This window comes from Ricinus communis, chromosome 5 (assembly GCF_019578655.1).
Source record: "Ricinus communis isolate WT05 ecotype wild-type chromosome 5, ASM1957865v1, whole genome shotgun sequence".
NCBI classification, from domain to species: Eukaryota; Viridiplantae; Streptophyta; class Magnoliopsida; order Malpighiales; family Euphorbiaceae; genus Ricinus; species Ricinus communis.
Genome location: NC_063260.1, coordinates 1,527,517 through 1,548,661, shown reverse-complemented (window position 1 = coordinate 1,548,661; position 21,145 = coordinate 1,527,517). Strand labels below are relative to the sequence as shown.

The 21,145-nt window shown below is 31.6% G+C and overlaps 3 protein-coding genes across 6 annotated transcripts; 2 read left to right on the top strand and 1 right to left on the bottom strand.

Annotated features, from left to right (window-relative positions):
• The first annotated feature begins 5,265 nt into the window (after positions 1-5,265).
• Positions 5,266-7,369, top strand: LOC8268064 (aquaporin PIP2-7-like). 2 transcript variants are annotated; one of them, XM_015726593.2, is made up of 4 exons: positions 5,266-5,760; positions 5,989-6,284; positions 6,563-6,703; positions 6,993-7,369. In XM_015726593.2, the coding sequence occupies exons 1-4, from the start codon at positions 5,463-5,465 to the stop codon at positions 7,110-7,112; spliced, it is 855 nt and encodes a 284-aa protein (XP_015582079.2). In that variant the 5' UTR covers positions 5,266-5,462; the 3' UTR covers positions 7,113-7,369. The 2 variants fall into 2 exon arrangements, with proteins under 2 accessions (XP_015582079.2, XP_048229628.1); XM_048373671.1 differs by having other exon boundaries at positions 5,267-5,760; positions 7,018-7,369.
• Positions 7,370-12,643: 5,274 nt separating this feature from the next.
• On the top strand, positions 12,644-15,955 carry LOC8268062 (aquaporin PIP2-7). Its single transcript, XM_048374543.1, is given in 7 exon segments — positions 12,644-12,798; positions 13,846-14,057; positions 14,625-14,727; positions 14,729-14,871; positions 15,369-15,544; positions 15,650-15,685; positions 15,926-15,955. Coding segments are annotated over 7 exon segments (855 nt in total).
• Positions 15,337-19,689, bottom strand: LOC8268061. 3 transcript variants are annotated; one of them, XM_015726594.3, is made up of 6 exons: positions 19,390-19,689; positions 18,687-18,805; positions 17,971-18,028; positions 17,757-17,834; positions 17,134-17,346; positions 15,337-15,513 (listed from the first exon to the last, which is right to left on the bottom strand). In XM_015726594.3, exons 1-5 carry the CDS (start codon positions 19,577-19,579, stop codon positions 17,153-17,155), a joined length of 639 nt encoding a protein of 212 aa, XP_015582080.1. In that variant the 5' UTR covers positions 19,580-19,689; the 3' UTR covers positions 15,337-15,513; positions 17,134-17,152. The 3 variants fall into 3 exon arrangements, with proteins under 3 accessions (XP_015582080.1, XP_002531137.1, XP_048230975.1); XM_002531091.4 differs by lacking the exon at positions 15,337-15,513 and adding an exon at positions 16,664-17,035; XM_048375018.1 differs by lacking the exon at positions 15,337-15,513 and having other exon boundaries at positions 16,664-17,346.
• Positions 19,690-21,145: the final 1,456 nt, after the last annotated feature.

Below are 21,145 nucleotides of genomic sequence, written 5' to 3'. Positions count from 1 at the left end.
ACTTTTTCATTTGTGCTTTAAACAGACTGTGATGTCAAGAGATTTATTGATAACTTAATTAGAATTTAAGATAGTTTGTAATGTATATTGAAATTTAAAGATAATAATGATATATAAGATAAACTTGAAAGACTATTTGTGCAATTTATCCCATGCTTTGTTATTGGCTAAAAATTTGATAAACTGAACTTTTTGGACTAGAATAGACCTGTTCAAATTTCAACTCAAGTGGAGTTCCTGTCAGGCTAGGTTAAGCTTGAATTTTTCAAGTCTAGGCTCAAGCCTAGCTATGCAGGTCAAAAAATTTAACCAAGCTCGAGCAGTCATTAATAAAAATGAAGGCTTTTATCTTATAATGTTTAGATAGGTTGAGCTTGTTAGACATGCTCTAAAAAAGTAACATTCTCAAGCCCACCCAAAGAATAATCAAACTTTCGAGTTCGGATTTAAATAGATCTAAAATGAAAAATACATGTCCAAACTAAAAAATATTCCAACGGATCGGGCGGATACTAAAGCTCGTAAACAGGTCTAAATCAAAAACAGAGATGTGTTATGACTATTAAGGGCCACAGCCTCCCCAAAGTTATACAAATCTTCCTATTAGCCTACTATCTGTATTTTTGTTCTTATAGACTACATTTAATTGTAAAATTCTCAGGTCTTCCTAAATTCTATCAATTTAGAAATGTTATAATATGAAGGTGTTTGCTTTAAAAATTTGATGTAGCTGATAGTTATTTTTTATCGAACAGTTATATTAAAGCATTTGGTAAAGACTTAAAAAACAACAACTGATAATTGATTTAAGCGTTTGATAAAGACTTAAAAAACAACAACTGATAACTGATTTCGTCTCTATTAACTGCTAATTATATCAGCTCATTCTAGAGTTTTTTTCTTATCAATTGATAGTTGATTTTATTTTTTTTATTTACACACTATTATATTTATTAAAATTTATTAATAATAAGTTACTATCCGCTTGCATGTCATTCCCAATCCCCACGAAGCTTTCCAACATTTTCCATGGGCACCCATAACAATATTATTGGCAGCACTAGTCGTTGTGTCTGTTAAAGTGTAGGTGCAGTTTTCGCAGTTGTGTTTGTTCTGTTATTTCTATTCTTTTTTATATTCCTAACTCGTATTTGCCTTAATCATAAAAGGCAGTTACACTGTCAATCAAATGCTCATTTTCCTTTTTAGTTACAGTAAATATCATAGGACTTTTTACTTAAATAAGAAACAAAACAATATTTCCATTGATACGCTGACTGAGAAAGTATTTCCTCTTCTGCGCAGTTTCTTGCCATGTGGAGAGGTTGAAATCAGAGTCATTATCTGTTGATTTAAAGCCTCGACCAGTGTACAGTGTAAGTGTCGATTATGCACAAAAAAACAATCTAAGAATCTCAGGCCTGCTGTATAGATAAGACTCGAGAAGAGCAGGTTGATTGACACCATATGCACACTATCAATGACTAGCGATTCTGTTGAAAGCCTTCGTCTCAAATTCCTTCATCAAAGTCTGACCCATCTCTTATATATATTGACTTCTCATTTCTTTTGGTTTTGTTTTAGTTTCTTTTCTTCTTGTGTCTTCTTCTTTCTTCTGCAACACTATCCATCAAAGGAAGAAAAAAGAAATAGAGTGAATTAAAACAGTAAAAAGTAGAGAAGGAAGGAATAGTGATATGTTTATGATGCAATATTTTCCGTTGTGGATGGTTAGTTTTTGTTGTTACTGTTATGATCTTTGATCCGATGGTTAGTTTTGTTGTTACTGTTATTATGATCTTTCATCCAATGGTAATAGGAGGTGAAAAGCATTGTATTACAACAACCGTAGATTTTGAACCAGATTCCCTACTTGCGGTACAGTGGATTAATGGCCCTTCTTCAGACACACCTTGGAATCTAAACAATAAATTCAATGCAATTATCTCTTTGAAACAACAATTGCCCAATTGGAACCCCATCATGTATACGGACATTTTTTTAATTTTTGTATACTTTTTTTTCGTAAATTATTTTTATAATCTCAACTTTTGATTAGGCCTTTTATTATTTTAATTTTTTAATAGAATAATTATTTTAATAATTAAAAATTATTTTTTCTTCTCAATTTATTATATTTAAACTCATTTACACATTTCATTCAATTTTATAAATATTCCATCAAAATTACTTCAATATAATTCAGTTTCAAGTAATAAAATATAATTTTTATGTTCATAATTAAATAATTTTAGTGTATTTATTAAAAATCAATTTTTACGATTTTTTGTGCATTTTAATAAATTAGAAAATAAAGTAGACTATTGTTATTTTTATACATATAAAATAAAAAAAAATTATTGAATTATATACTTAAATGTAAAAAATTCTAAATCAACTAATTTCTTTTCAAAGATAAATTAATAATCAAATATTAAATTAAATTATATTAAAAAAATCAATTTGATTTTATTTATAATTTTAATATGTTTATTTTATTACTTCTTATTATTCAAATTCATATAAATATTATGAATAAGATAAACAAAAAAATTAAGAAGAAAAAAGCATAACAAAATTGTTAAATTGTATAAAAAGATATAAACTTTTATTCGGTGAATGATTTTATCATTATTGAAATCAATAAATAGTTAGATAATTTAAAGAGATTATAGATTATTATTTACATTTGTTTATTGTTACATGTTTATATTAATAAACAGTTAAAATAATTTAAGGAGATCATTGATTATTATTTATATTTGTTTACTGTTACATGTTTATATTATTTATGATTAAGAAATTAATATTTTAAATATTTAATTAGAATAATTATAAATATTTATAATAAGAAGTTATAATCAAGCCATATATAATCAATTGTACATTGCACGAGTACTAATCTAATTATACATCATAAGACAACTATTTTTTATATATATAATTACTGCTTATCCTAAAAATTACTTATTTGTGATTTATCATAACTTTATCTTTAAATCTTAAGTGACTTAATTTCCTAATTAAATAGTAAATTATCAAAAAATTGGTATAATAATTATACTTATCTATTTCTGAAAGTACTTTTTTCAATTGCTTATCAACAAAAAATTATTTAAAAGAAATTTGAAAAAATAACGTCCAGATATATATAATAGTTATTTGATTCTTAATTAATTTACCTTTAATAAACTAACTCTTTTTTGAATTTCATAAGATAATATACTAATATAATATATTGATCTATACTTTATATGCGCATGTCACATTTATTTATTTTTTAAGTATATATATACATATATATGTCTTAAAAGCTCTTCAAGTGTAGATTTTTCTAAAATTTATTTTAATTCTGATTTTTTAATGAAAATTAACTAAAATCACCAATTTGTGTTATTAATATAACTTATTAATTATTTTCCTATCAAACCGAATACAAAATCATTCAGAAAGAGAAACATTCCTTTTGTAATGTAGGGTTGAAATATGATTAAAGTATTTGTTGGTCCATATATATTTTGTCTTGTGACATTTGTTGTTTTTTTAGCTTTTTGGTCTCTCCTTAAAGAAAACAAATAATTTTTTTCAAGCTTTTAGCAAAAAAGAAAAAGAAAAGAAAAGAAATAGAATCTTTCTTGCATACATCAAAGCATCTAAAATTGCCAAGGAAAGAAAAGTGTAGGGCTAGGAGGCATAGAGCATCTCACCACACCCTTTTGTTCTTTTCATTTGGTTAGGCCTCTCCACCCATTTTTAAGTCAAATTCTCTATCTTTTTTTATTTAATATATATATATATTTTTTTAAAATTTTCCATCAAAGTGAAAATGGATATACATATAGCTTCTTGACAAAGGAAACTTGATTTGGTGAATAGAAATCTAATCACAACTCAAAGCAAACTAGCATTGATTATTTATTATGTTTTCTACTTTTGTTTCTTTTTAGGTTTGGTGGCATTTTCTAATCCACAGCTTGTTTGGAGAACTCCACAAACAAGTTTTCCTACTTGTTTTTTTATCTATGTGATTGGTTGTTTTAGATATGAGGTGTAGAAAAATATTCCAACATTTAAAATAATATATATATTATTATATTATTATTTTTCATCCACATAAATCTTATTGAATTTTATTTATTTATTAGAGATTCAGAGATCGCTGGACTGTTTATATTAATTTTAAAAGAAAAAAAAGAATATAATAGTTAATTTAATAATAATGCAAATAATTTTTTTTTTTACATTAATACAAAAATATTATAAAAAGTGGATCACACATACTCATATATTTCTTTGGTTCTCGATCTATTTATATGTCATACTAAGCATATAAAAAAGTGTTAGAAATTGTATTTATTTATATTGTTAAATCACTTTATTTATCCATAAATAATTCGATGGATTGTAGCCTATGCAGCAAGAGTAGTTATCTCTTTATAATCGCTATAAAAAATAATATTTTTTATTTATAAAAGGCCCGATAGACCGTGAACTATACAATAGGAATAGTCATCTCCTTATAGTCGCTATAAAAACAAAATCTCGTCCAGTATAAAGATAAAAATTTAAACTCAAGATTTCCACCTTGCAAGAGGTGATTGCTCTTGCCATTTGAATTATACCTCAATTATTTATATTGTTAAATTCCTTAATTGTTATGGTATATATAAATGAATTGGACACACCTTTTTATTTAAAAAAAAATTAATTCTTAAAAATGAAGGTAAATATATAATTAGCCCTCTATTCAAGCTCCGTGACATTATGCCTATGTATTGGAATTATTACAATAGCCTTGTTCGAGATTGAGGTGGATACAAGCTATATTTTTTTTTCAAAAATTGGTATTCATTTCCAAAGAAGTCACTAAAACAGTTTGCAAAAATATAAAATTATTATTAAAAATTTCTAAATTAGATTTTTTTATCACTCAATAAATAATCCAAATCAAACATTATTAGTATGTTCATAAAAAAATTAATCATCAGTAGAAGAAATAGTTCAATCCTCAATCAACCGTTGATTGTGTACGTTAGATCTGCTTCTTTTTCTTTCTTATAATTATTATTTTTTTAATATAAAGATTTGTATCTGAAGTTGAAATTATTATTATTATTATTATTATTATTATTATTATTATTATGTTTTTTTTTTTTTAACATCTCAGTCGTGTGAAAATAGAAAGAGATAAAATTGGAAAAGTAATAACAATTCATCGTCAATGGACTAGTAAGGCGATGATCACGCCTCCGCCCATGGTTACGCCATTTTTACAGTTTAAGAAGTTAAATCTTCAGACTTCATTTCTCTTAAAAAAATTTCAACAAAAACAAGAAAAAAGTTAAAACAGTTATCTCTATGGTTGTGACAATCCGTGAGCATGCAGCTGTAGTATCCTTCTTTTTGTCATCTACAATAGAGAGAAATAAACAAAGAAACAATTAAAAGAATAAGGTAATTAAATGGCTGGTGATCAAGATAGACAGGTAGAAGAAGAAGAGGAGGAAAGTGACGGAAAGGACTACGTGGAGCCACCACCAGTTCCATTGTTGCACTTGGCAGAGCTGAAGGAATGGGCTTTTTACAGAGCTTTAATTGCGGAATTTACTGCAACGCTTCTCTTTCTTTATGTGTCAGTAGCTACTGTTATCGGCCACAAGGCTCAAATCTCTCCATGTGATGGTGTTGGCATTCTTGGCATTGCTTGGGCTTTTGGTGCCATGATTTTCGTTCTTGTCTATTGCACTGCTGGGATTTCTGGTTGGTACTTCACATGATCACCCATCAAGATCATAACCTTTTGTTTCTTTTCTAATACCATAGACGTAGGATTTGGCTTTCTGTTTTCCTATAAAACTTGGAAATGCAATAACAGATTCATTTTTGTCTGGTTTATTATTTATTTCCTACAAAACTTTAGTTTACTATTTCTTTTCTGAGTTTAATCAAAAAGGGTAATTGTCTATATGGCTTGAAAACCGCTTGCAGGAGGGCACATCAACCCAGCAGTGACATTCGGGCTGCTGGTGGCGAGGAAGGTGTCACTGGATCGTGCAGTTTCTTACATGATATCGCAGTGCCTTGGAGCAATATGTGGCGTAGGGTTAGTGAAGGCATTCATGGAGCATGACTATATTACACTTGGTGGTGGCGCAAACTCTGTTGCAACTGGTTACTCAAAAGGTGCTGCTTTGGGTGCTGAGATTGTGGGTACTTTCGTTCTTGTGTACACAGTCTTTTCCGCCACTGATCCTAAGCGAAAAGCCCGCGACTCCCATGTTCCTGTAAGTATATACTAGTAGTAAAACAAATAACTAAAACTGAATTTTTTTATTAATCTCTCTCTCCTTGGCAATCCGGGTTAAATACTTGTAGAAAGCACATCAGGAATGTAATGCTCAGGCTGATGCAGGAGAGGGTAATCTTACCATTGCCAACAAGGAGACACCCTTGACTGTTAATGAAAGAAAATAATAATAATTATAATAATAATAATAAGAGATGCATAAAATGGACTTCTCTATTTTGGAGATTCTGATGGGGTGAGGATAAATGATTTCAGATACTGGCTCCTTTGCCAATTGGATTTGCTGTTTTCGCTGTGCATTTGGCCACAATTCCTATTACTGGTACTGGCATAAATCCTGCCAGGAGCCTTGCTGCTGCTATTATTTACAACACTCGGAAAGTTTGGGAAGAACATGTATGTCCATTTTCCTCTTTCATCTATTATACAAACATATGCCAAAGACAAAGAACAATAAACGAATTATGCTGTAAATCATGTATTCAATTATCAGTATCTCACATGAAATAAACAAATCAATTCATAATTCTACGAAGGGTAGAAATTTAAAAATATAACTTGCTAAATAAGTGATTTTTTATTTTTATTTTAAAAAAAATACTTATATATAGATATTAATATTTTTATTTACACGCTAAATCGATATATAAGTTTTATATATTTATTAATATTAAATAATATATAGTGGATTTTCTGGGTGGGGCCATTAGTTGGAGCACTACTAGCAGCAGTGTACTACCAGTACGTGATCAAAGGAGGAGCCATTAAATCTTTGGGATCATTCCGCAGCAGCAACCTTATGTGAGGAGACACCCAATTATCTATAATACTTTTAGTCATTCGTCTGTTAATTTAGGAACTTCCTTCAATCTTATTGCTGTACTGCTTTGAGTTTAGACATTTTGGTTCTAATTTTTAAAGATCACTCTGCTACTTTCATCATCTTTGTAGTATAGGAATAATGCTACAAGTGGTCTGTAAATTTTATATTTAGTTTCATTTTGATTATGTAACTTTTTTTTTTTGCTTCAATTAGTCAATCTCTAATTATATTTTATTTAATCATATTTGCAAATGAAAAAAATAATAAATAAAAAAGAGAATATATAATACTGCAGTATGATTAAATTGTAAGTTAAATGATTAAAAAATAATAAATTAAAATTTTATAATTAAACCAAAGCTCAATCAACATCTGGATTGTCATATTTTAACATCATCTTCTTGATATCTTGACATGAAAAACCTATCTCCTTGTGTGATTCTCATTCCCAGGATCTAATTCTTACCAGAGTGGAGAACTAGTCTCTTCATAATCTTAGACGAAAAGTGATTGTCCAGAAACTTACTCATCAATAAGCCAACAATGTTTGTTTTGTCATCTTTTGGCATTTGAGGCTGATGAATTTAAGCTTCTATTATCAATGATGAATATATAGTAATTGTTAGTATTCTCAGATTACATGAGAAATGAGTATCCTGTTATATACTAGTTTTTGAATGCAACGGTCTTATTGCTATTTCTTGCTGCTTGTTGCACTCCAACGTTCAATTCTAGCTTAGGGGAAGGTAGAAGCAGTCTTTTTCCCTTAGGGGAGAGTGTTGCTCCTTTTTCCTAATAGGCTTGTGATGATCGGGAAATTGTTATATCCAACAGTCCTTTTTGTTGTTGAACATTGTTGCCATGGTCTCGTGGTTTTGGTGTGTCTTCAACAGGTATTGGGGCTTCTTCAACAGAGGCTTTTGCTTGCGAGTCACATAAATTTGCACTGACCTGTTGGGAAACACTGTGAATGAACTATTTCCTCCAAAAACACAAGCTATTACATGAGGATTTAATCACATCTTTTAATATGTTTCTGTACGTAAATGTTCATCGAGCTTGAAGTGTGAATAAATACAGATTCCCTTTATTTTGTGCTGAATTATTTAATTAATAATACCAACTCTTAATCTTAATACCGTAGAAGCTTCCATACTATATATGTTAAACGGCCACTCAACTCAAAAGATTATAAGCTATTAAGCGAGACTTCATGAATAGTTTTTGTTGAAGAAAATAGAAAATAGCTACACCTTTTTGGTCTCAGAGGCTGCACAAACTAGGTTGTTTGTGCAGACCTTTCATCACTGACCAAGGAAAAAGGGAGCATCCTTTCCTGCAAAGCAGGAAAGGTCACTTCCACCTTTTCCCCAAAGATTCAGAAGTGTCCGTTAAAAAGAAACTCAGAATCTCAGCATGTATATAATTTCATCTCAAGTTGTAATAAACTCAGAATTCTTGTAACATTAAAATTCATCACTGTTTTATAAAATTCTACATGGTATCAGAGCTGGTTTAAAATCAGTCATCATCTACCCCATCAACACAAAAATCAAGCCTAAAAAATGGCTCACTCAGAAACCACAAAACTCACAAACATTGCCCTGCGAGGCAGTCAAAATTATTTTGAGTGGTCAAAATCTATTTCCACTGCCCTCAGTGGCAGAAAAAAATTAGGTTTCATTACTGGAAATAAACAAAAACCCAAACCTGTAAATCCAGAGGCTCCAACAGAAGAAGAACTGGACATAATGGAAGAGTGGCAGACAACTGACCATCTGGTCATGTCTATAATCATTAATACCATGGAAAGCCTGTATATACTTATGGAGTCATCAAAGGCAATCTGGGAAAAACTAAAAGGCCCCTACGGGCATCAAAACAATTTTGCACACATTTTCAGATTGAAGCAGGAACTTTCTCAAATCACTCAGGGAACCAAGAATCCCTCAGAATATGCAACAGAGATATTAACTAGATGGGAAGAGTTACAAAATTACCTTCCTCCGTCTAATGATCCAGAAGAACTCCAAAGAAGAGCAGAACAAGACTTGATTTATACCTACCTCGGAGGCCTAGATTCAAGCTACGAAAGCTTGCGTTCTCAGATCCTCCTTGCCTCTCGGCTGCCTTCAATAGACACTATGATAGTGACTATCTAACAAGAAGAAACCAGAATGAACACTATGAATGGGTCATCAAAAAGCACGGACAATCATTCCTACCTTACCCGTCGAGACCAAGCCCGACAGAAAGAAGGGTCGAGCGCTATCGTGCGATGTGACCACTGCAAAAAGCAGGGCCATCACCGCGATGGCTGCTGGCACCTTCATCCGCAGCTTAGGCCATCGAGAGGGTGGGAGGGGGCTGGAAGCTCGAAGGGAGGCGAGAGGAGAAGCGGGGGGAGCGAGATGAGAAGGGAGGAAAACCCTAGAAAGGGTGTGCATTTGGGAATATGACGCCCTGACCTGAAATGCAACCCGAATTTCTAGGGTTTTACCAACCCGACCGGTATTCGACCGTCTAGATCAACCAACCAACCCGACTCACCCCGACCCACCCACGTTTCATGGGTGGACCTCTGGGGCCAGCCCGGTCTCCACTGAGCCCATCCGGCCCAAGATCAAGCCCGGCCAGCCTAAATGACCGAATTTTTTGCCCAACTCCAAGCTTCGATTCAGCAACCACATGGATTCGGGTCGGTTCAACCCGACGGGTCAGGTTCGGTTCAAAACAATTTGTTTAATAATGCTAAATCTTATCAAAATGCATGGATTATGGACTCCGGTGCTACTCATCATATGACTTGGGATCCTGCAAAACTAAAAAAAATTCATTCCACCAAGGATTCCCATCATGTGACCATAGCAAACGGGAACAAGGTCAAAATTCATGGCCATGGCACCACAAATTTATTTAATTGCAACATTAATGATATTTTATTTATGCCTGAATTTAATTCTAATCTTTTATCTGTTAGTAAGATTACTCAAAATTTGAACTGGAATGTCATTTTCTCACCATCTTCAGTCTCCTTTCAGGATCGAAATTCCGGGAAGACGATTGGTAAAGGATACCTAGAAAATGGCCTCTACTATCTTCACAGTCCTCCCCCCCAATGCCTTATGTCAACCATTTCCACCCCTGGCATGCTCATGCATCGGAGATTTGGGCATCCCTCCGACTCCGTCCTAAATAAATTATTTTGTTACAATTTAAACTTTAGTAATTGTGTTGTGTGTAAATTTTCCAAACACACACGATTGCCTTTTTCCTTGTCTTCAAGTATATCAGAAAAACCTTTTGATTTAATTCATTATGATGTTCGGGGACTTGCCCCCGTTACTACCTATAATCATTTTAGATATTTTGTCACTTTCATTGATGATTACTCTCGTACTATCTGGATCTATTTATTAAAAGGAAAAAACGAAGTTTTTTCACGATTTCAAGAATTTTTTAATTTTATCAAAAATCAGTATAATGCAAATTTAAAAAAATTTCGCTCCGATAATGGTACGGAGTGCATAAACCAAAATTTTTCTATTTTCTTTAAATAACATGGGATTTTGCATCAAACCACATGTGTTAACACCCCAGAGCAAAATGGTGTTTCTGAACGTAAAAATTGACATCTTCTCAATGTCACTCGTACTCTTCTTTTTCAAAATAATGTCCCTTCCGTTTTTTGGTCGGATGCTCTCTTAACTGCCACCTATCTTATCAATCGGTTACCTACTGTCACCTTAAAGCACAAAAGCTCTCTAGAAGTTCTCAAAGGCCGTCAAATAGAATTAGGACATCTTCGAGTCTTTGGCTGTGTCTGCTATGTCCATATAAAGCGTCAGCATAAACTAGACAGAAGCTCTGTCAAAACCCTCTTTCTAGGATATTCCTCCACCCAAAAAGGGTACAAATGTTATGATCCCGTGACCCATAAAACCTATGTCTCTCACGATGTCAGTTTTGTCGAGAATGATCCCTATTACACCACTCTCACTAGTACTGACTTTACCAATGGTCCTCCCCCCTCTTTATTTCCGCTTAACTCTGATTTCCCTTTTAGCAGCTCGGACCAGGATTGTTAGCTTCAGGGGGAGTCCCCTCTCGTCTCCAGGCTAATTCCTTCAGGGGGAGACAATCCTACTCCAGAAGCCCAATCTCAAGAAGTAACAGAAGAAGCAATTGCCTTGCGAAGATCTACCAGACAAACTAGATCTTCTGTGAAATTTAGAGACTATGTGTCTCATACGGTAACATATCCAATTAAGAATTTTATTTCCCATAATGTCGTATCTAATCAATACCGCAACTATCTATGTCAGATTTTCAATCTCGTTGAACCCACAAACTTCTATGAAGCCAACACTGACCCTACTTAGTGTAAAGCTATAGAAGAAGAACTTCTTGCTCTAGAAAGGAATGAGACATGGAGTATTGTTCCTCTTTCACTAAATAAAAAATCCGTGGGATGCAAGTGGATATACAAAATCAAGTTCAATAGTGATGGAACCGTTGAAAGATACAAAGCAAGACTTGTAGTCCGAGGTTTCACGCAAACTTATGAAATTGACTATCAAGAGACGTTTGCTCCTGTAGCCAAAATGAATATGGTCAGGATCCTTCTCTCAATAGCAGTCAATCAAGGTTGGAATCTGTTCCAAATGGATATCAAGAATGCCTTCTTACAAGGAAACTTAGAAGAGGAAGTTTACATGAAGCTTTCTCCTAGACATAAGTTAATCTCAGACACTTCCCTGGTATGTAAACTAAAAAAGACAATCTATGGCCTGAAACAATCCCTGAGAGCATGGTACGCCAAACTCAGCCATTTTTTATTAAGCATTCTTTTCAATAAATGTGAATCAGATTCATCTATGTTCGTTAAACACATTAACAAACACACTATTGTTATTTTAGTATATGTTGATGACATTATAATAACAGGGAACGATGATTAGGGGATAGAAGAGGTCAAACAGAGCCTAAAAAAGGAATTTGATATCAAAGACCTAGGCCAACTTTCTTCTTTCCTTGGTATAGAAATGGCAAAATCTGACAAGGAATTATTCCTATCTCAAAGGAAATATACTCTTGACCTGTTAAAGGAAACAGGAAAAATAGGAGCTAAACTGACCATCACTCCAATGGAAACCAAAGTCAAACTCAATCTTGAAGATGGAAAACCCTTAACCAACGTAGGGCATTATCAGCGCCTGGTAGGAAAACTGATTTATTTGACTATCACTAAACCTGACATTTCATTTGCAGTTAGTATGGTAAGTCAGTTCATGCATGCTCCTCGCTCCAGCCACCTCGAAGCCATAGACCGGATCCTTAGATACCTCAAGGGAACATCCGGACAAGGAATCTGGACGAAGAAAAATAATTCCACTAACATAGTTGATTTTTTTGATGCAGATTGGGCTGGAAGCTGTGACAGGAAGTCAACCACTGGTTTCTGTGTCTTTGTCGGAGGAAACTTGATAACATGGAAAAGCAAAAAATAAAGTATGGTTGCTAGATCAAGTGCTGAAGCCGATTATCGTGCAATGGCATCCACAGCTAGTGAACTCATTTGGATCAAACAAGTTCTCAAGGATATAAAGATTGAAAGCAAAGAACCTATGAAAATGCATTACGATAACCAAGCTGCCCGTCATATAGCGTCCAACCCAATATTTCACGAGCGAACTAAGCACATCGAAATGGACTGCCATTTTATCAGAGAAAAAGTCCAAAAAGGAGAAATTGAAACACCTTATATTAAGAGTCAAGATCAATTGGCAGACATATTCATAAAATCTCTTGACAATCAGAATCATCACTCGATTCTCAGCAAGATGGGCTCGATAAACTTATTCGAACCCACCTTGAGGGGGAGTGTTGAAGAAAACAGAAAATAGCTGCACATTTTTTGTCTCAGAGGCTACATAAGCTAGGTTGCTTGTGCAGACCTTTCATCACTGACCAAGGAAAAAAGGGAGCATCCTTTCCTACAAAGCAGGAAATGTCACTTCCACCTTTCCCAAAAAATTCAGAAGTATCCGTTAGAAAGAAACTCAGAATCTCAACATGTATATAATTTCATCTCAAATTGTAATAAACTCAGAATTCTTGTAATATTAAGAACTAAACCTCTAGTTTATTTGAAGACCCTTGTCATATATATTAAAAACTAAACCATAGTTTATTGAATTTAAGAATTAAATTCTAGTTTAATTGGATTATATCCTAGTCTTAAGCTCTAATTAATTAAGTTTTAAAAAATAAACCCTAATTTTGGAAGCCTAATTCTTTTTATTTTTTAGTCACTTTTTCTAAGAAGGCTACCGAAATACTTTTGAATTTTGTAGTTTTTAATCTTACTTAACTCTAATAAATGTTTTTAACTTTAGCAATAGACTAAAACATTTATTTTAAATCATCAATCCTCGAAACGTAGCCAAAATATATATAATTAACATGAAAGTTTTGATTCAAAAAAAAAAGAACATAAAGTTTGAAATATAAACAATATAATGCTGTGAAATAACTTCACAATATTATATCTTCTTACTATTAAAAGTCTTGGAAAGATATTCTCTTTTCTCATGGGTATTTCAAATTTCACATCTACCAATTACATACACAAAAATATTTGTGAATTAGAGAAAGCCATCCCAAATTTAAACCCTTTGAATCTTTGCAATTAATTCGTATATTATATATGAAGACATTTAATTGGGGGAATCAAGAAATGGGCTTTTTACAGAGCTTTAATTGCAGAATTAATGGCAACACTTCTCTTTCTTTATGTACCAGTAGCTAGTGTCATTGGCTACAAAGCTCAAACTTCTCCATGCGATGGTGTTGGCATTCTTGGCATTGCTTGGGCTTTTGGTGGCATGATCTTCATTCTTGACTATTGCACTGCTGGGATTTCTGGTACTTAAGCATATAACCCACTCACTTGATTATTGCTTTGTTTAATCTTCGATTCATGCTTATGAACAGGATTCGTTTTTGTTTTGTTTGTTTAATCTAAAAATTAAAGTTACAAAATTAAAGCTTGAAAAATGGATGTGTTGATTAAATAAATATCAAAATTTTAAAATAAGACCGAATAATGTTTAGACAAAATGGTAAGGGTCTCTTCTATCTTAAATATAAATTTTAAATTAAATATTAGATATGTAATTTCGTTAAAATTTTTGAGACAATATTTTATCATCACTCGCAAGAGTCTTGCAGACATACGCTTAGGTACGCAGCTGTTTTAGCACTTTTAAAGTTGTATTTTATCTTTCATTAATGTTATTGTCCTACACGCTCTAAATTAGTTACTGGATAAAATAGAAGTCTCATCATAACTGAAAGTCTTAAAATCGGAATGATTAATTCATGGTATCACTGAAGTGTCAATTAATTATCAGTATTTCCCTGTTTTTTTTCCAATAGAAAAGGGCAAGTAAATTATTTATATGTATGGTATGGCTTGAAAACCACTTTCAGGAGGGCATATAAACCCAGCGGTGACATTCGGGCTGTTCGTGGTGAGGAAGGTGTCACTGGATCGTGCAGTTTCTTAAATGATATCGCAGTGCCTTGGAGCTGTATTTGGTGAAGGCATTCATGGAGCATGACTATAGCACACTTGGTGGTGGCGCAAACTCTGTTGCAGCTGGTTACTTAAACGGTGCTGAGATTGTAGGTAAGTATATATATATATATATATATAAGATGAAATATGTTCAAATAGGTCTATATCTATTTTGATTCATATATTTAAATGAATTAAACAAGTCATATAAAATCTCACGCTTAATAGGTGGAAGACTATATTGACACAATTATTAAATGAATTATATTAGAATTTGTTATTTTTTAGATTATACTTATATATTAACACGACACGATATGATAACTTAAATTATCAGGTCCAAGAAATTAATTATTTTATGCTTATGTTAGAATTATTTGTATAAAATTAAGTATATTTTTAAATATAAATTAGTACATAATATTTTTAAAACCGGATTAGTTTGAACGTTGATGTTATTTTCTAGTTTTAAGAATGGTTATATATTTAAATTAAGGAATGATTGTTATTTTATACCCTTTGATTTTAAATTTTAGGCAATTGGAGGGAATAATGGTCTTTAGCAAAGGCAGGAGATGGTTAATTATTATAATTTAAAAAAGAAAAAAGAAAAAGAGAGAAAAGTAAGAAGGAAGATGATTTCCTGAATTATAAAGAATTTGATGCGAGTGTGGATGGATAATGGTTTCAGGTTTTGGCTCCTTTGCCTATTGGATTTGCTGTTTCCGTTGTGCATTTGGCCACGATACCTATTACTGGTACTGGCATCAATCCTGCTAGCCGCTTTGGTGCTGCCATCATCTACAACAATCAGAAAATCTGGGATCAACATGTCCGAATCCAAATCCAAAATCCAACAATTGGTATTTTAAAAAACTCATAGAATTACAGCGACAGCATTTCTAAATTTGGATTATGATATGATTGGTGAAAACAGTGGATTTTCTGGGCTGGACCATTCATTGGAGCACTGGTAGCACCCATCTCATGTGAGGAGACGACAATTTTTTATTCATCTTTTCTAATTATGTTTCTGTTGTCGTTTAGATGTTTCCGTATTATTATTGTATTTCCTTAAAAGTTTCGACACTTTGGTGCTAATTACTACAGATTAATCTGCTATTTTCTAATTAACAGTGATTTTAGTATTAAATTAACTGGTCTAATATCAGCTTCTTAATATGGTCTTGACATCAAATCCGTCTCCTTTCAGAGTTTAATGAAATGGAATGGTGAATTGTAGCCAAACAAATATAATACATGTTATTTTAGTTCAAATATTTTTTTAATGTACAGAAAAATAAAATATAAAATATATTTCCAATTAAATTTACTTAACTGTGAAACTCAATTCAATATTTAAAATATTATCCTTCATATATATATATATATATATATATATATATATATATATTATGTTGTAGTAACAACTGCTTGCGACCAAATAAAACTTATGACTGTAAAAAAATTATAACTTAATAGAAATTTGACTATTAAATTTTTTTTTGAATTTAAAACTTAATTTTATTAGTAAAATAATAAAAACTAAAAATAAAATATGCAAATATCTTATCATATTATACAAATAAAATTAATAAGACAAAACAATATTACAGTGAAATAAAATTAGCATATATATATATATATATTTATTAAAATTATATATCCAAGTAAAACTATATATTTATTAAAATTATATATCCAAGTAAAACTATATATTTATTAAAATTATATATCCAAATATTATTATATAAAAAAATATTTTTTTAAGTCAAAATTTTAAAAAAAAATTATGACTTATTACAACTAAAAATTTATTTCTATTTATAACTCAATCTATGAACAAAAAGATCAATGCTTAGTAGCATTTAATAGTGATGCCAGATGGCATTTAACAATTAGAGACATCCTCCATAATAATTGGCAATTTCTTCACTCACATAAGAACCCATCGAGGTAAACCTACTGTCAATTCTTTCAAATTAGCTCAAAATCCATATCGTCATTTATGTTCCATCAAAGCTACAAGAATCTATGTAATTTATAGCTCAACAAGCAGGCAGATTCAAAAGACTGATCCAAGTGAAACTTGAATGCAAAGCATGCTCAAGAGATCAGCAGTAAGAAAAAAAAAAAAAAAAAACATGTGAACTAACATCAGTTAACATCTACTAAATGACAGAAACACCACCAACATTGGAGCCTGGACCCTTTTCCCAGTGTTGACTATGGCTAATCAATCAGACCCACACTCAATTGACAAACTTGAAAAACTGCCTTCATCAACCTAGACCACCCTCCAGAAGTCTATGGACAAACTTGCCTAACGAATGAGAAGCAAATAAGCTAGATGAAACCTTAAATGTCCACCAGAAGAAGACTGGCATTTATAATGGCCATGAGGTTCAGTTACTGCTTTACCTTGGATCAATTCTGGAATTTATAATGGTAAAAGTAAGACAGGGCAGGGGATGAACTCTGCTAGCAAATTAGCATCCACATGCTTGGAATGAATTGCCTCCATGCTTAAGACTACCAAATCCAAGTTTAGGTCATCAGCAACCTCACCGATGATTGCTGTTGGCTTGTTTCCTTCACCAAGCCTCTCCAACAACTTAAATTCCTGAAATCCCCCTGTCATTGAGAAAAAGAAAGCATTGGATAAACAGATTGGCAACTGAAAACAAGAGTCTTGCAGAATTTTGATAGGAGGATAAGAAGATAAGATGACAATGACTAGCAGTATATTTAAAAATATCCATCAAGATGTACTTTTCTAAAGCCCCATATGCATGCACATCAAGGCATGGGTCTATGTATTTTATACAGTACATAATAAACTTATAGATTAACTGATACCTTTTCTTCGTCAGTTTTATGTGTATCATGATTATATCAAACCAAGCTTACTAAGTGCCCTATTGATCAATTGTCTAATTATCAGAGATTATATCGAATACAATCAACTATTAGTAAAAGAAAAAGAAATAAAAGAGAAACCTCTCTTAGAACTGTAGCAAAACCTGCCAAAAACACATACAGACCTTCAGAGAGATGCCAACGGATGCTAGACATTTGGGCTTCATGCTCTGGCAATGATTCTTTCTGCTTTGCATCAATAACTGCAAAGAATGTAAAGTTCTACATTCTATGAAATCTTGCATTAAAAAGAATCTGTAAAATAAAGCCGAGCCTCCACTACGAATGCTACACCTTTAAACAAAATGACAATAGCATAACATAGATCAATCTGCTTACCCACAACAGTGATGTCAGCCCCATATTTCTTTGCCAACGCAGCAGTAGTAGCAGCAGCCTGTTAAATGATTAATTAGTATGTGGGTATTAATGCATAAACAAAGTCCCAATCACAGAAAAATTTCAAGACAACAATATGTCAATGGGCACTATGGCCGCAAGAAAACATAACTTCTCATTACAGTAGCATAGGCATAAAGACTCCAATAGCATTTCTTAAATGGATTGCATCAGTATATCAATTACTATATCCAGTATCAAGCTCTAACTTTTGACGGTTTGTTTGACGTTGCTTTTATAGGTGATATTTAAGAAACACCATTTTGAAAAACAATGGGTCAAAGCATTAAGAACATATACTTGAAGGTGGACCAGACATGCCTCTGGCAGTTGAAACCAACATAGCAAAAAGGAAGGTTAACTGCTTTTTCTGATAGGAAAATAATATACAATATGTGAAGCGCACATAAAATAGTACAAAATCCACCCATGAATTAGTTTGAGTAGCTCACAGAGTAGAGACATTAAATGCATGGGCGTGAATCATTAGGAACCTAAATAAGTACTTAAAAGGAGAAATGAACCTCAATGAAAAGCCTCGAGGCAAAGAGGGTCGTTAATCTTAAAAGGCAGAAAGGACCCATCAAATAGGTGAGAAGGCAAATGATTTCCCAATGAAATCAGAGAAAGAAATATAACGTGTAAAGAAAGGTGACCTGTCTTGTGCCCTCAGAAAGATAAGGGTTCCTATCGGTGATTGGGAGAAGCAGATGCTTGAAATGAGTGAAGGTATCTGCTGCTACATTCACTTCTGATTCTTGTGCCTTTGCCTTGACTGATACACAACTCAACCACAATGAGAACAGTCACAACACTAAGAAAGAAAACGATATAAAAATAAAAAAGTACACTGGTAAATGTCATAATCGCAACAAATAACAAATTTCTATAATTTTAGAATGAATCAAGAAGGTGCCTTGTTTGGAATAAATAACGAGAGAGAGTTAAATTGAATTCTATTCTTGCACATTTAGGCTTACCAGACACTAAGAAATGATGAAAATGATATGCAAGTATTCAGTTGAAAAATCTAAATACGCAAGAATTCAGTTCAATTGAGTTCCATTTAGTTAATTCTCATGTTTCGAAAGTTTATAGTTGCTAGAGTTAAATTTATTCAATTCAAGGCATTCTGAAAGAAATCAAATCATGCCAAAACTGACATGAAGTTTGAATTGAATTTTTGCAAATGGTTTGTTCCAAAATAGAATTTATTTTATAGGTTGAAAGAACTGAATCTAACAAGTAACCAAATAGAACGGAATTGATATCTTACAATTTCTGGACCTCCCAACCCAAAATGAAATTACATATAAAATTTTCAAGAAGTAGAAGTAATTGGAAGAATAAAGAATTTACCTTTGTGTCCGATTGCTGGGACTGAGGGAAAGAAGGAGAGTCTTTTAGGCGTAAAAGAGTAAGAGAAAGATACAGAAAGAGAGTCAGTAATAGTAGTAGTAGTAGTAGAAGAAGATGGGTTGAGAAAGGTAGTTTTAGGGTGAATTGCAGCGTCAGTAGGGACAGCTAGCAAGTAATTAGAAAAACCCATGCTCAATGGTTGTATAGTGAACCACCACAAGAGAAGTGAGGAGATGTTGAAGAAGAAGAAGAAGAAGAAGAAGAAGAATTGGGGCTGATTCCAGAAACCGCAGTGAGTGAGTAGTGACTACATACAGTGACGTTTAAAAGAGATGGGCGCCACGTGTCTCGACATTGGATTTACTGTTTCTTTTAGGCATGACCCACTCCCTATTTTTGTTTACAATCATTTCATGGATATTTTCTTTTCTTTTCTTTTCTTTTCCTTTTTCTTTTCCCAAAAGACACACTTCATTAGGAAAAAAAGAAAAGAAAGGATGAGCGAAAGGAAAAATACCATCTAATTTGTACTGTATTTCAGTTTTGATTATCTATTTTTTTGATAAAAATAATATACAATTATAAATCATAATAAAAAATATATTACTGTTAAACATTTTAATTTATATAATTTTATATATTTAATAATAATAATTATGCTATTTATATTTAATTATATATATTTAAAAATTAATAATTTTTATTTTTATTGTTAAATCGTAGTTTAAAAAGTTATTATTTTAAAAAAATTGTTATAATAATCAAATAATAAAATCATAAATTATTAAATTTTAATTGATATTACTAGATACACAAAACATAATAATAATAGCTCAACAAAATGAGCAATGACATATCAAAATTGTATAATGACTATATTTTTTTATTATAATTTATATGGTATGTTTATTTAAAAAAGAACGTATTTAAAATTATAAATTATAAATCATATTCTTATACTTATTTTAGAAAAAATATTGCATATATGACTAGGTTTTTCAAAGGATAAAATGTCAATTTACACTAAACTTGTGCTGAATAATTAGATAGGCTGAATCTTTATCATTGTCAACAAATAAACTTAAAACTTATATTTTAAAAACCATTTAAGCCCAAAATTCGATGAAGTCAGTAAGTGTATTTTGCAATCCTCCTTAAAGAAAATGGATTGAATATATGTTGCTAATATTCAACTCTTCTGAAAATGGATGGGAGGGGTGGTCATGTCAGAAGAGAAATAATGAATATGGTGAGGGTGGATGATAGTGAGAGGAGAGTTCTATTTTTTTTTCTAATTTAAAAATAATAATTAAGTTAATATAATTTAATAAGAGTGAGTTACTCACCTCAAATTTATCTAATTTTTAGATTTTAAAAATTTAAATTTATCTATCTAAAAAGTTAAAATTCAATTAATTTAACTATTTGACATAAATTTTAATTAGTAAATTAATTCTTTATTTATTTTTTAAATACAAATTAGTTTATTAAATAAATTTAATTTTAAATAATATTTAAGATATAATTCAAATCGTAAGAGCATTTTCAAAAAAAAAAAAAAGAGGTTTTAAGTTTATATTTTCTATTAGATACTAAATTTTTTTTTATCTTTATTGACTGTCTTTTTAGATATTCTCCATGGGAGAATGTATATAAAAAAATAGCAGTAACAACCTAAACATTTTTCTTAAGAAGTTATAATTAATAAATAAATAAAAGTCAAAAATAAAAACAATTGAGCCCCTAATCTTTATTT